This window comes from Schistocerca nitens, chromosome 4 (genome assembly GCF_023898315.1).
Source record: "Schistocerca nitens isolate TAMUIC-IGC-003100 chromosome 4, iqSchNite1.1, whole genome shotgun sequence".
In the NCBI taxonomy this organism is placed as follows: Eukaryota; Metazoa; Arthropoda; class Insecta; order Orthoptera; family Acrididae; genus Schistocerca; species Schistocerca nitens.
This window is the reverse complement of record NC_064617.1, coordinates 864,482,987-864,495,203: the sequence shown is the minus strand read 5'-3', so window position 1 is coordinate 864,495,203 and position 12,217 is coordinate 864,482,987. Positions and strand designations below refer to the sequence as shown.

The window sequence follows — 12,217 nt, the reverse complement described above, 5'->3', positions numbered from 1 at the left end:
TTGATATTTGCAGACCTTTTCTACATAGTGAAGTGGAGAGTCTGAATCAGAGGCTCAGACTGCTCTGCAACCATGTAGGCTAAGATCCTCGACTTGAGCCTGAGGGTGGTGGAATATTGGCTTCCGCTTAATGGGTCGGGGGTCCGTTAACACGCAGAAGGTGTTTGTGGTGGATGCTGCGTGGAGTGGACTGGGCAGTTTTTTTAGGTTAGAAAGTTTCAGTTTCAAAGGGAAGAACCAGAGCAGCAAGCACTAATAGAAAACACTGAATCTCAAATCATTTTTGGTACCGAAAGCTGGCTAAAACAGGAGGAAAAGGCAGTTGAAATTTTACGAAGTATGTAACAGTTTTCAGACTGTATAGATTAGATGCATTTGGTGGCAGCATGTCTGTTGCTGTTAGCAGTAGTTGATCAGGTAGCAGAATTGAAGTAAATAGGTCCTCTGAGTTAGTATGTGCAGAGATTATATTTAACAGATGGAATAAATTGATAATTGATTCCTTTTACCAAGCCCCTTTACTCAAATGATATAGTTGCTGAAAGGTTCATAGAAAACTTGAGTATCGTCTCAGATAGATAGCCCACTGATAGTTATAGTTGGTGGTGACGTCAATCTACCTTCGATATGTTGATCAAAATGTGTGTTCAAAGCCGGTGATAGGTATAAAACATTGTCCAAAATTATACTAAATGCTTAGTTCAAAACTTGTTTGAACAGTTAGTTCAGGAGCCCACATAGTGTGTTGTGTGTGTGTGTGTGTGTGTGTGTGTGTGTGTGTGTGTGTGTGTGTGTGTTGCAGCTTGTGGGCACTCAGTGTTGAGGTCATCAGCACCCTGACACACATTAAAAGAAATGAATGTGTCCAAATTAAGTAAAATGGAAACATACACATAAAGAAAGCAGGAAAAGATGAAAAATGCTGTACAAGAAAATGAAACGTAAGGAAAACTAGAAAGGAGTGTCAAGGATGCCACAAGAAATTGTCACTGGCTGGCCACTTACGTAAAATAAGGGTGAGCCAGCCACCCTGTGAACAAATTAAGACCCTCTCCCTAAAATCTCGGTAAAAACATTGGACAAGTCGCAGAACTTCAAAACTTTATCCACATTCGTTTGAGTATTTCCTAAAAAAGGTGACAGATCCGCCGGCAAGACAGCCACGGCCCACTGGTCAGAAAATAAAACGCGATCCAATAAAACGTGGCGCACAGTGACCTGGACACCACAAGTATCACAGATTGGAGGGTCCTTTCGCCAGTGCAGGAAGCCATGCGTCATAGGACTGTGGCCTGTCCGAAGCCGAGTGAGGAGAACATCGTCACACCTGCGTCGTTGGAAGGAAGTACACCACACACATGTTTTGGGCTTGACTAAACGGAGCTTATTGTCAGTCATTTCCAGCCACTCATCCTCCCACTGATGCATGACTCGTGAGCTCAACAGTGAGTGCGTGCAGGGGGATGGCACACTGAAATACTTGCAGATCGAGCCACGCCTCCTAGGCTGCAAGACCTGCGCTTTCGTTCCCAGCAATGCCGGCGTGCCATGGAACCCAGCAGAAAGCCACCTCCTTCCCCAGTCATTGTAGTTGGAGGAGGGCATCCTGGATGGTCTGAACTATTTTATCTGCTGGACACAAACATTGCAATGAGTGAAGGGCGCTTAGTGAATCGGAACAGGCAAGAAATTTAGTGCAGGAAGAGCATCTCATCTACTCGAGTGCCCGCTTGACTCTGTAGATTTTTAGCTTGTTGGGAACTAGGGGGTTTCCACCAACAGCGTCCCATTACGCAATCACGTAACAGATTTAAAACTGTCAGCAATGCCCTTGAGCCTTTTGTGAATATAAAAAGGGGATACTTTCTTGAAGCTGCCATCTTTCCTTGTAATGACTAAAAACACATTCTGACTGCCAGCAAGTGTTGTGTTACTTGTCATGATACTCTCAGATGTCATTCCTGAGTCAGGAGGACTATCTACACATGCCCTCTTGTTGGATTGGGTGTTGGAACCTACCTGCAGCAAAACCTTTCTGCTGGCAGGAGGCAAAGATGATTTCGAAGGATATGGTTGCAAAAATATACTTCACCTCTTAGCAACAAATAGGGAGCGTCATGATGGATACAAGGGTTAGAGATGACAATATTGTTGCAGCAAACCTCAGCAAAAATAAATGCAAAATATATCTGTTTTAAAAATCGTTTAAAAATTCACTTGGCACCTTCATAAGAGGCAGTCGATATACATTATGAACCAACTTTGGAAGCATACACCAGATACGTCTCAAATTCAGAGGAATAGCATTGACAACAACTGAAAGATTTATACCAAATAAATTAATAAGAGAGAATTATTGCCCCACAGAACACAAAACATTGTCGGAATTATTACCCCACAGAACACAAAACATTGTCGGAATTATTACCCCACAGAACACAAAACAGATCAAAACATTGTTACAGAAAAAAAGGCCATGCAAAATTTAAACGAATGCAAAATCACTAATGAAGTTTAAGGGAAGTTCAAAATTAGTTTAGATTTCAGTGTGATGTGCTTCTGACAGTTTCCCACTTGAAACCCTGTCCCTAAATGTGGCAGAAAATCCAGAGAAATTCTGGCTGTACATGAAGTACACCAGTGGCAAGACATTCAATACCTTCACTGTGTGAAACCAATGGTAGTGTTGCTGATGACAGTGCCACTAAAGCAGAGTTACTAAATAGTTTTTTAAATTGCTTCACTAAAGGAGAAGAAATAAATATTCCAGAATTCCTGTCAAGAACTGCTGCACACACGAGGTAACTTGGAAGTAGATATCTTTGGTGTAGCAAAGCAACTCAAATCAAGTCTTCTGGACCAGATTGTGTGCTAGTTAGATACTTTTCAGGATACACTGATATAATTGTTCCGTATCCAGCAATCATATACAGTCACGTGCTCTATGAAAAATCTATACATAAAGACTGGAAAATTACACAGGTCACACTGATACTGAAGAAAGGAAAGAAGAGTAATCCACTGAATTATAGACCTGTTTCACTGATGTCCATTTCAGTGAGATTTTGGAACATACACTGCAGATAAACATTAAGAACTGCCTTGAAGAAAACGATCTATTAACACACAGGCAGCATGCAGTCAGAGTTGGCAGTCGTGTGTGAGATGTGCTTGCTTGTGTGAATGAATGGTGTGCATTTCTCTTTTCCTGACAAAGGCTGAGGCTGAAAACTTATGTGTAAGTGTCGCTTTAATTGTGTCTGTCTGCAACTTATCTTTGTGGTAAGTAGTAACGTATCTTACATTGTTGATAATCCTACGAGAAGTGATATCTGATATTCCCCAAGGAGGTGTTACAGGCTCTCTGCTGTTCCTAATTTTTATAAATGATTTAGGAGACATTTTGAGCAACCCTCTTAGATTGTTTGCAGATGGTGCTGCCATTTACCATCTAGTAAAGACATCATAACATCAAAATCAATGTTGTTGTTGTTGTTTTCAGTCCTGAGACTGGTTTGATGCAGCTCTCCATGCTACTCTATCCTGTGCAAGCTTCTTCATCTCCCCGTACTTACTGCAACCTACATCCTTCTGAATCTGCTTAGTGTATTCATCTCTTGGTCTCCCTCTACGATTTTTACCCTCCACGCTGCCCTCCAATGCTAAATTTGTGATCCCTTGATCCCTTCTTCTTGTCAAGTTGTGCCACAAACTACTCTTCTCCCCAATTCTATTCAATACCTCCTCATTAGTTATGTGATCTACCCATCTAACCTTCAGCATTCTTCTGTAGCACCACATTTCGAAAGCTTCTATTCTCTTCTTGTCCAAACTATTTATCGTCCATGTTTCACTTCCATACATGGATACACTCCATACAAATACTTTCAGAAACGACTTCCTGACACTTAAATCAATACTCGGTGTTAACAAATTTCTCTTCTTCAGAAACGCTTTCCTTCCCATTGCCAGTCTACATTTTATATCGTCTCTACTTCGACCATCGTCAGTTATTTTGCTCCCCAAATAGCAAAACTCCTTTACTACTTTAAGTGTCTCATTTCCTAATCTAATTCCCTCAGCATCACCCGACTTAATTCTACTACATTCCATTATCCTCGTTTTGCTTTTGTTGATGTTCATCTTATATCCTCCTTTGAAGACACTGCCCATTCCGTTAAACTGCTCTTCCAGGTCCTTTGCTGTCTCTGACAGAATTACAATGTCATCGGCAAACATCAAAGTTTTTATTTCTCCTCCACGAATTTTAATTCCTACTGCAAATTTTTCTTTTGTTTCCTTTACTGCTTCCTCAATATACAGATTGAATAACATTGGGGAGAGGCTACAACCCTGTCTCACTCCCTTCCCAACCACTGCTTCACTTTGATGTCCCTCGACTCTTATAACTGCCATCTGGTTTCTGTACAAATTGTAAATAGCCTTTCGCTCCCTGTATTTTACCCCTGCCACCTTCAGAATTTGAAAGAGAGTATTCCAGTCAACATTGTCAAAAGGTTTCTCTAAGTCTACAAATGCTAGAAACGTAGGTTTGCCTTTCCTTAATCTTTCTTCTAAGATAAGTCTTAGGGTCAGTATTGCCTCACGTGTTCCAACATTTCTACGAAATCCAAACTGATCTTCCCCGATGTCGGCTTCTACTAGTTTTTCCATTCGTCTGTAAAGAATTCGCGTTAGTATTTTGCAGCTGTGACTTATTAAACTGACAGTTGGTAATTTTCACATCTGTCAACAACTGCTTTCTTTGGGTTTGGAATTATTATATTCTTCTTGAAGTCTGAGGGAATTTCGCCTGTTTCATACATCTTGCTCACCAGGTGGTAGGCTTTTGTCAGGACTGGCTCTCCCAAGGCTATCGGTAGTTCTAATGGAATGTTGTCTACTCTGGGGGCCTTGTTTCGACTCAGGTCTTTCAGTGCTCTGTCAAACTCTTCACGCAATATCATATCTCCCATTTCATCTTCATCTACATCCTCTTCCATTTCCATAATATTGTCCTCAAGTACAACGCCCTTGTATAGACCCTCTATATACTCCTTCCACCTTTCTGCTTTCCCTTCTTTGCTTAGAACTGGGTTTCCATCTGAGCTCTTGATATTCATACAAGTGGCTCTCTTTTCTCCAAAGGTCTCTTTAATTTTCCTGTAGGCAGTATCTATCTTACTCCTAGTGAGATAAGCCACTACATACTTACATTTGTCCTCTAGCCATCCCTGCTTAGCCATTTTGCACTTCCTGTCGATCTCATTTTTGAGACGTTTGTATACCTTTTTGCCTGCTTCATTTACTGCGTTTTTATATTTTCTCCTTTCATCAATTAAATTCAATATTTCTTCTGTTACCCAAGGATTTCTACTAGCCGTTGTCTTTTTACCTACTTGATCCTCTGCTGCCTTCACTATTTCATCCCTCAGAGCTACCCATTCCTCTTGTACTGTATTTCTTTCCCCCATTCCTGTCAATTGTTCTCTTATGCTCTCCCTGAAACTCTGTACAACCTCTGGTTCTTTCAGTTTATCCAGGTCCCATTTCCTTAAATTCCCACCTTTTTGCAGTTTCTTCAGTTTTAATCTACAGTTCATAACCAATAGATTGTGGTCAGAGTCCACATCTGCCCCTGGAAATGTCTTACAATTTAAAACCTGGTTCCTAAATCTCTGACTTACCATTATATAATCTATCTGATACCTTTTAGTATCTCCAGGGTTCTTCCATGTATACAACCTTCTATCGTGATTCTTAAACCAAGTGTTAGCTATGATTAAGTTGTGCTCTGTGCAAAATTCTACCAGGCGGCTTCCTCTTTCATTTCTGTCTCCCAATCCATATTCACCTACTATGCTTCCTTCTCTCCCTTTTCCTACTCTCGAATTCCAGTCACCCATGACTATTAAATTTTCATCTCCCTTCACTACCTGAATAATTTCTTTTATCTCATCATACATTTCATCAATTTCTTCATCATCTGCAGAGCTAGTTGGCATATAAACTCGTACTACTGTAGTAGGCATGGGCTTCGTGTCTATCTTGGTCACAATAATGCGTTCACTATGCTGTTGGTAGTAGCTTATCCGCACTCCTATTTTTTTATTCATTATTCTATTTTTTTATTCATTATTAAACCTACTCCTGCATTATCCGTATTTGATTTTGTGTTTATAACCCTGTATTCACCTGACCAAAAGTCTTGTCCTCCTGCCACCGAACTTCACTAATTCCCACTATATCTAACTTCAACCTATCCATTTCCCTTTTTAAATTTTCTAACCTACCTGCCCGATTAAGGGATCCGACATTCCACTCTCCGATCCGTAGAACGCCAGTTTTCTTTCTCCTGATAACTACGTCCTCTTGAGTAGTTCCCGCCCGGAGATCCAAATGGGGGACTATTTTACCTCCGGAATATTTTACCCAAGAGGACGCCATCATCATTTAACCATACAGTAAAGCTGCATGCCCTCGGGAAAAATTACGGCTGTAGTTTCCCCTTGCTTTCAGCCATTCGCAGTACCAGAACAGCTAGGCCATTTTGATTAGTGTTACAAGGCCTGATCAGTCAATCATCCAGACTGTTGCCCCTGCAACTACTGAAAAGGCTGCTGCCCCTCTTCAGGAACCACACGTTTGTCTCGCCTCTCAACAGATACCCCTCCGTTGTTGTTGCACCTACAGTACTGCCATCTATATCGCTGAGGCACGCAAGCCTCCCCACCAACGGCAACGTCCTTGGTTCTTGGGGGGTATCAAAATCAATAGACAAGATATTTGAATGGACAAGATATTTGAATGGTGTATAAAGCAGCATTAACACTAAATAATGGAAGATGTCAGGTCATCCATGTGAGTTGTAAAAGGAATCCATGAATTTCAGTTATAAATAATAAATCAATGGCTGTGAATTTAACTAAATACCCAGTGACTACAGTTACAAATAGCTTAAATTGGAGTGATCACGTACATAATGTTGTGGGGAAGGCAGACCATAGACGGTACTTTATTTGTGGAACACTTAAAAGGTGCAGCAAATCTACTGAAGAAGCTGCCTACAACTACAGTTGTCCATCCACTCCTAGAGTACTGTTGCACAAGGGATCCTTACCAGACAGGGTTGATAGAGAACATCAAAGAACGTTTAGAGAAGGGCTTCTTGTTTTGTGCTATTCCGAAATAGGGGAGATAGTATCACAGATAAGATATGTGAGTTGTGGTGGCACTCATTAAACCAAAGGCATTTCCTCACTGCAACAAGATCTTTTCATGAAATTTCAATCTCTTCCAAATGTGAAAAAATTCTGTCGATGCTCACCTATGTAGAGAAAATCGATCATATGATAGTTGTAATAAAATAACAGAAATTGTAGCTTGCATGGAGAGATTTGAGTGTTCATTTTTCCTGCATGTTGTTTGAGAGTGGCACAGTAGAGAAATAGTGTGAAAGTGTTTCAGTGAACCCTCTGCCAAGCACTTTGGTGTGAGTTGTAGATAAGTTGTGTGGATGTAGATGAGCCCAGAGGTATTTTCAATGCATGAAAGTGGCATCCTTTATTGATTCATACAAATGACAACTTTCGTAATGTACTTGCTGCAAAATCATATTTCATTAAGCGAAAATATGCTGCAGGTAAAAAAAAAGGAAAGGATGGATGATGACACTAGGGTGTGTAAATATGGATGTAAGTGAAAAGTCGGTTTCACTTAAAATAGGAAAATTTAAAGTTTCCAGGTGTTTCAAAAACGTGTAAAGATACTTTGTAACCCTTGAGTTCAAAGGCAGTGCTTCGTTGGTATCAGAAATCTTTATCACAATTTTTCAGGTTTTTAGATGCCAAGATGGGTGCAGAAAATTGTAATTATTGTTGACTGATAGCTTTTCCATAGCAAAGAAATTTTATTTATTTTTCGAGTCCAGGACATAAAATGTTATTTCTGAGGGTTGTAAACATTGTGTTCCCTCCTCCGAACTGTGGATGTCAACTGCAGCTCTGGACCTGGGCATAATATACACTGTTAAAGCCAATAAAAAATAGCAGTTTTGTGGAAGTCAATTTCATTTTTTGACGGGTTAAATTTTTAGCACAGGATATCGATAATTTTGTAATTAAATAGCACCTATGTTACCTAAACTTGCTTGAATTATGATTCTGGGTCATTCCTTGTATGTACTCGGGGCACACCCCCATGCAAGGAAAAATATTTGAGTCTACAGTGATTTCATTAAGAAGGGGTTTTACTGTACATCCTCTATTGTACATTGTGGTGGAAATGAAGAATATGCGGATGATGTATCTTCACTGGCACTAGTGTAACCTCTGGTTGCAGTTGGCATTATTACATCATTTACGTCCATGTGATTCTTTTACTTCTGTGAGTCAGTTGCTCTTTTTTTTTTTTTTTTTTTTGCGAAGACAGTTTTAGGGAATTAACGTTATAGTTGCACAGAGAACATTTAATGTAATTAGTTTTAACTTGATGTGTTACCTGTCGTCTTTCATCTCTGGATTTTTGACTTATATTTACTGAATGATTTTTCTGGTGCTTCACCGGCAATGAGAAATGAATCTTTCACATTTTGAGCCATTGGTTCTAGTGAAATGTCAGAAAAGTCATTAAATAAGTGCCAGATCAAGAACCCAAGCCAAAAACCAACAGACAAAAATGTCAGCAACTGGCTGTGAAAACCTGAACAGTTTTATAGTTTTATTTGGTTTGCTCTTGGCTAGCCTGAGTGGTAGATCCGCCAGTAAATGCTGAAAACTTCCAGTCACTTCCGATTTCAGTGGTTTAACATATTATTGGTATTACATAATTTCAAGACTGTTCCAAACTATATTATCCATGAAAAATAGTCGTGTGGTTGGTTATAAGGGCTTTTAGCGTAGCAGATAGTAAATATGAACAATGATCAAGCAGTTTAAAATCTAGTCATAAAGACCAGTTTGTCCGCAGCTCGTGGTCTAGTGGCTAGTGTTGCTGCCTCTGGATCACAGGCTCCAGGGTCTGATTCCCGGCCAGGTTAGTGATTTTTCTCTGCCCGGAGACTGGGTGTTTGTGTTGTCCCCATCATTTCATCATCATCATTTGTGAATGTGGCTAGAATTGGACTGTGTAAAGATCGGGACATTGTACGGACGCTGATGACCACACAGTTGAGTGCTCCTCAGACCAAACATTATCATCATAAAGATCAGTTTAGTTAATATTCAATGCCCTGAGTAACACTGTAAAATTGCTTAATGAGAGCTACCCTCAGGTTTGCAGGAAAGTGGGGGGAGGTGGGGAGACCAAAGATAATCTTTCTTTTCATGAACAAAGTAATTTACATCTTCGCAAAATTATTTAATTCTTAAAGGAATTACAAATATGTTCAGTGCAAACCAATCACCATATGTTTTCTAATTGTGCTTTCACATTCTGCAGATTAATAGCTGGACCAACACCCCACAAGTTTAGATCTCTTAAACACTTCTTTAGAGGATTGCTTTGAACATGAGACTACACACAGTGTTGGTGTACATCAGTATTTTCCATTCTATATTGTTTAAATCTCTAGGCTTCCTATGTCAGTACAAGGAAAAACCAGTCCAAAGTTGCAAATTTCACTTTTTGTATTCACTTGATAAATATTTTCAGCAATGAAAGATTTAGACTGAAGACATGTTGCTGTTTAATTAGGGGTTGCACATGCCACACTGTCCGATGTTGTGTACAAACGATTCTGTATAATAAGTTTGTTTCTCTAGTCAGTACCCAATTTATATTACACAGATATGCAACATACTGTATTTCTCAAAATTGCATGGCCCTGAAATGCACTCTGGGGACCAGAGAAAGTGGGAAATTGGTCTTAAGTAGCATACAGTCCCTTTTTTTTATGCAGCTTGTTCTTCCAGTTTTTTCACTATGTAAAATAACCCTGGCACTTTACTAAAGATTGTCTACTCCCTCCCCCCAATATTTCATTTTTTAAACAAAAAAATGTCAAATTGAAGCTGTGGGGTGTTGTTTTGTTAAGTGTTGGTTTCACTGTGCCCTTCTTGTCTTAATTTTCTACGTTGTTCATATAGTTTCTTTCTCTTGCAGTGACTAGTTGGGGTGGTGAACGGAGCTACGTGGACATTGAACTGGAGAAGGAGCGTGATAAGGAACGCAAGAGGTCTTTAGAAAATTTGTATGATGAAGAGCTCGACAGAGGAAGGGTAAGTTTGTTTGTTGTTAAATTTCTTGGCTTCCAGTGACAGCCAAGTTTCTGATAATGCTCAGTGTGAGTTGTAATCAGTACATTAATTTAAGACCAGGGTTTATACACATTTAAGGAAGAAATAAATGTATGATTCATACCCGAATAAAAAATGTATGAGGGCATATTTGTTTGTAGAAATGGAAACACTGCAAAGGTCAATAGGGTTACAGAAGAATGGATATGAAATGGCATGAGAGGAGTTTCTCAGTACTGAGGATCATAGGCCTAGGAGGTAACAGTTGAAAGACAGTCAATCATGAGACATGAAATCACTCAACAATTTGCGCAGTGCCAGGGGAAAATGTTTACTAACCTGTCAACTTCACAATTGTTACAACTCTTTCTGTAGTTATTCTTTCATCTGATCAACCAGTAAAAAAAGAAATCCGTTGTGAGTTTAGATCTTTCTCTCATAATCTGTTTCGTGATCCTACAAAGTAAATGCAGCAGCACATTGTGGTTTTGAATTTTCATATTTTCTTTCTTCTGTTTATATTTCGTCCTCATTGTCTGTACTAAGATTTGTAACATGTTTGAAACAGTGAATAAGAAAACATTATCTTTACAGGCAAAGAAGATGAAATTCAACAATAACAGCAGCTCGCAGCACAATTCCCGACCCAAGTACAATTCATTCCAGCAGTATCACAATGAGAAGATTCGTTGGAATAACTCTGGTAACATGTTCAGGCCACAGGTCTATTACCGCCCACACCATTCACATCCTCATCCCCCACCATACCATCACAAGGGATTATATTACAAGAACCGTGGTGGCCATTCCTTTCACAAATTCAATGGTAGTGGGAGATTTGGTGGTTCGAAACAAGGGTCTCGTTGGCAGCGCTGACATCTCTCTTGTAGAGGAGAGATGTACCCTCGAGCAGATATCTCAATGGATGTAAATATTTTTCTTTTTCTTCAGTACCTTTTATTTTTACTCAGTTGTCAGGCAGTCACATTGTAAATTGAAGTGTTTTTTAAGCTGTGACAGTAGATGTTTTAAATGTATTATATGAACTTCAGTGGAATAACAGATTTGATTGTGTATGTAGCTATATATTATTTTCCTTTCGCTTGTGAAAGACTGCGTTATGTGGAGAGGTATCGTTGATACTGTGAGAAGTGCAGAAATTGTATTCAATGTGATTCTTGTGTTTTGCATTTATATGTCGTGAGTGTGTGTGTGTGTGTGTGTGTGTGTGTGTGTGTGTGTGGTGAGAGAGAGATTGAGATTATTGTGAGTTTAAAATGAACTGTACATAGCTCAGAACTCGGTAGTAAGCGTACTTTTGAGTCATAATGGTCTTAAAGACCATATTCTGCCCAGTTTATTTATTTGTAAATGTTATTTCTTGTAGAAGATGTACAAGAAATAGCATGTTTACCCAGTCTTGTGTTGCTAGTGACAAGTGTTCCTGCCGTGGTAAGTGTAGCAGTTACACTGTGTTAAAAAAGAAACCAGAATTATTATTTTCCATTCTTTATGCACTGCATGTATTTAATTCTGTTGCTGTTCATTAACAGCTAGATGGAATCTGTGTAACAAATCTTTATCAATGTGATACGTGATGTAATAAGTGTTTCAAAAAATGAGTGGTTTCCCCAATGCAGATACTTGAATATTTCTCTGTGTTTACATGTTTATACATATTTGTGTGCATAAATGTCTGGATCGTTGCAGTATTATACAGACTTATGATACCTGCAAAAGGTGGCAATAAAATCAAATGACTAAACTGGTTTCATTTCTACTTGATTTTTATTGTGCAGAACATAGGAGATAAATTTGCAGCTGTTAAACAATTGTTACAAGAGGTAAAACTATAATATGTTTCATGGTACATTATCAGTATGCTCCACTTTTCTTCTATTCTTTTAAAGAGCAGTTTTAAAATTGTTGTAATGACGTCTTGTCTGTGATTTTCAGCAGTTAGGTATGTTCCCAAGATAAAC

The 12,217-nt window shown here is 39.2% G+C and overlaps 1 protein-coding gene across 3 annotated transcripts in view; it reads left to right on the top strand.

The window, feature by feature from the left end:
• Nucleotides 1-11,990, top strand: part of LOC126253327 (ubiquitin carboxyl-terminal hydrolase 36) — a 46,209-nt gene extending 34,219 nt beyond the window's left edge. For all 3 annotated transcript variants that reach the window (XM_049954593.1, XM_049954591.1, XM_049954592.1), the window contains 2 exons: nucleotides 10,102-10,217; nucleotides 10,830-11,990. In XM_049954593.1, the coding sequence (XP_049810550.1) occupies nucleotides 10,102-10,217; nucleotides 10,830-11,111 (398 nt within the window). In that variant the 3' untranslated portion in view covers nucleotides 11,112-11,990. The remainder of the gene's footprint in view (nucleotides 1-10,101; nucleotides 10,218-10,829) is intronic.
• Nucleotides 11,991-12,217: the final 227 nt, after the last annotated feature.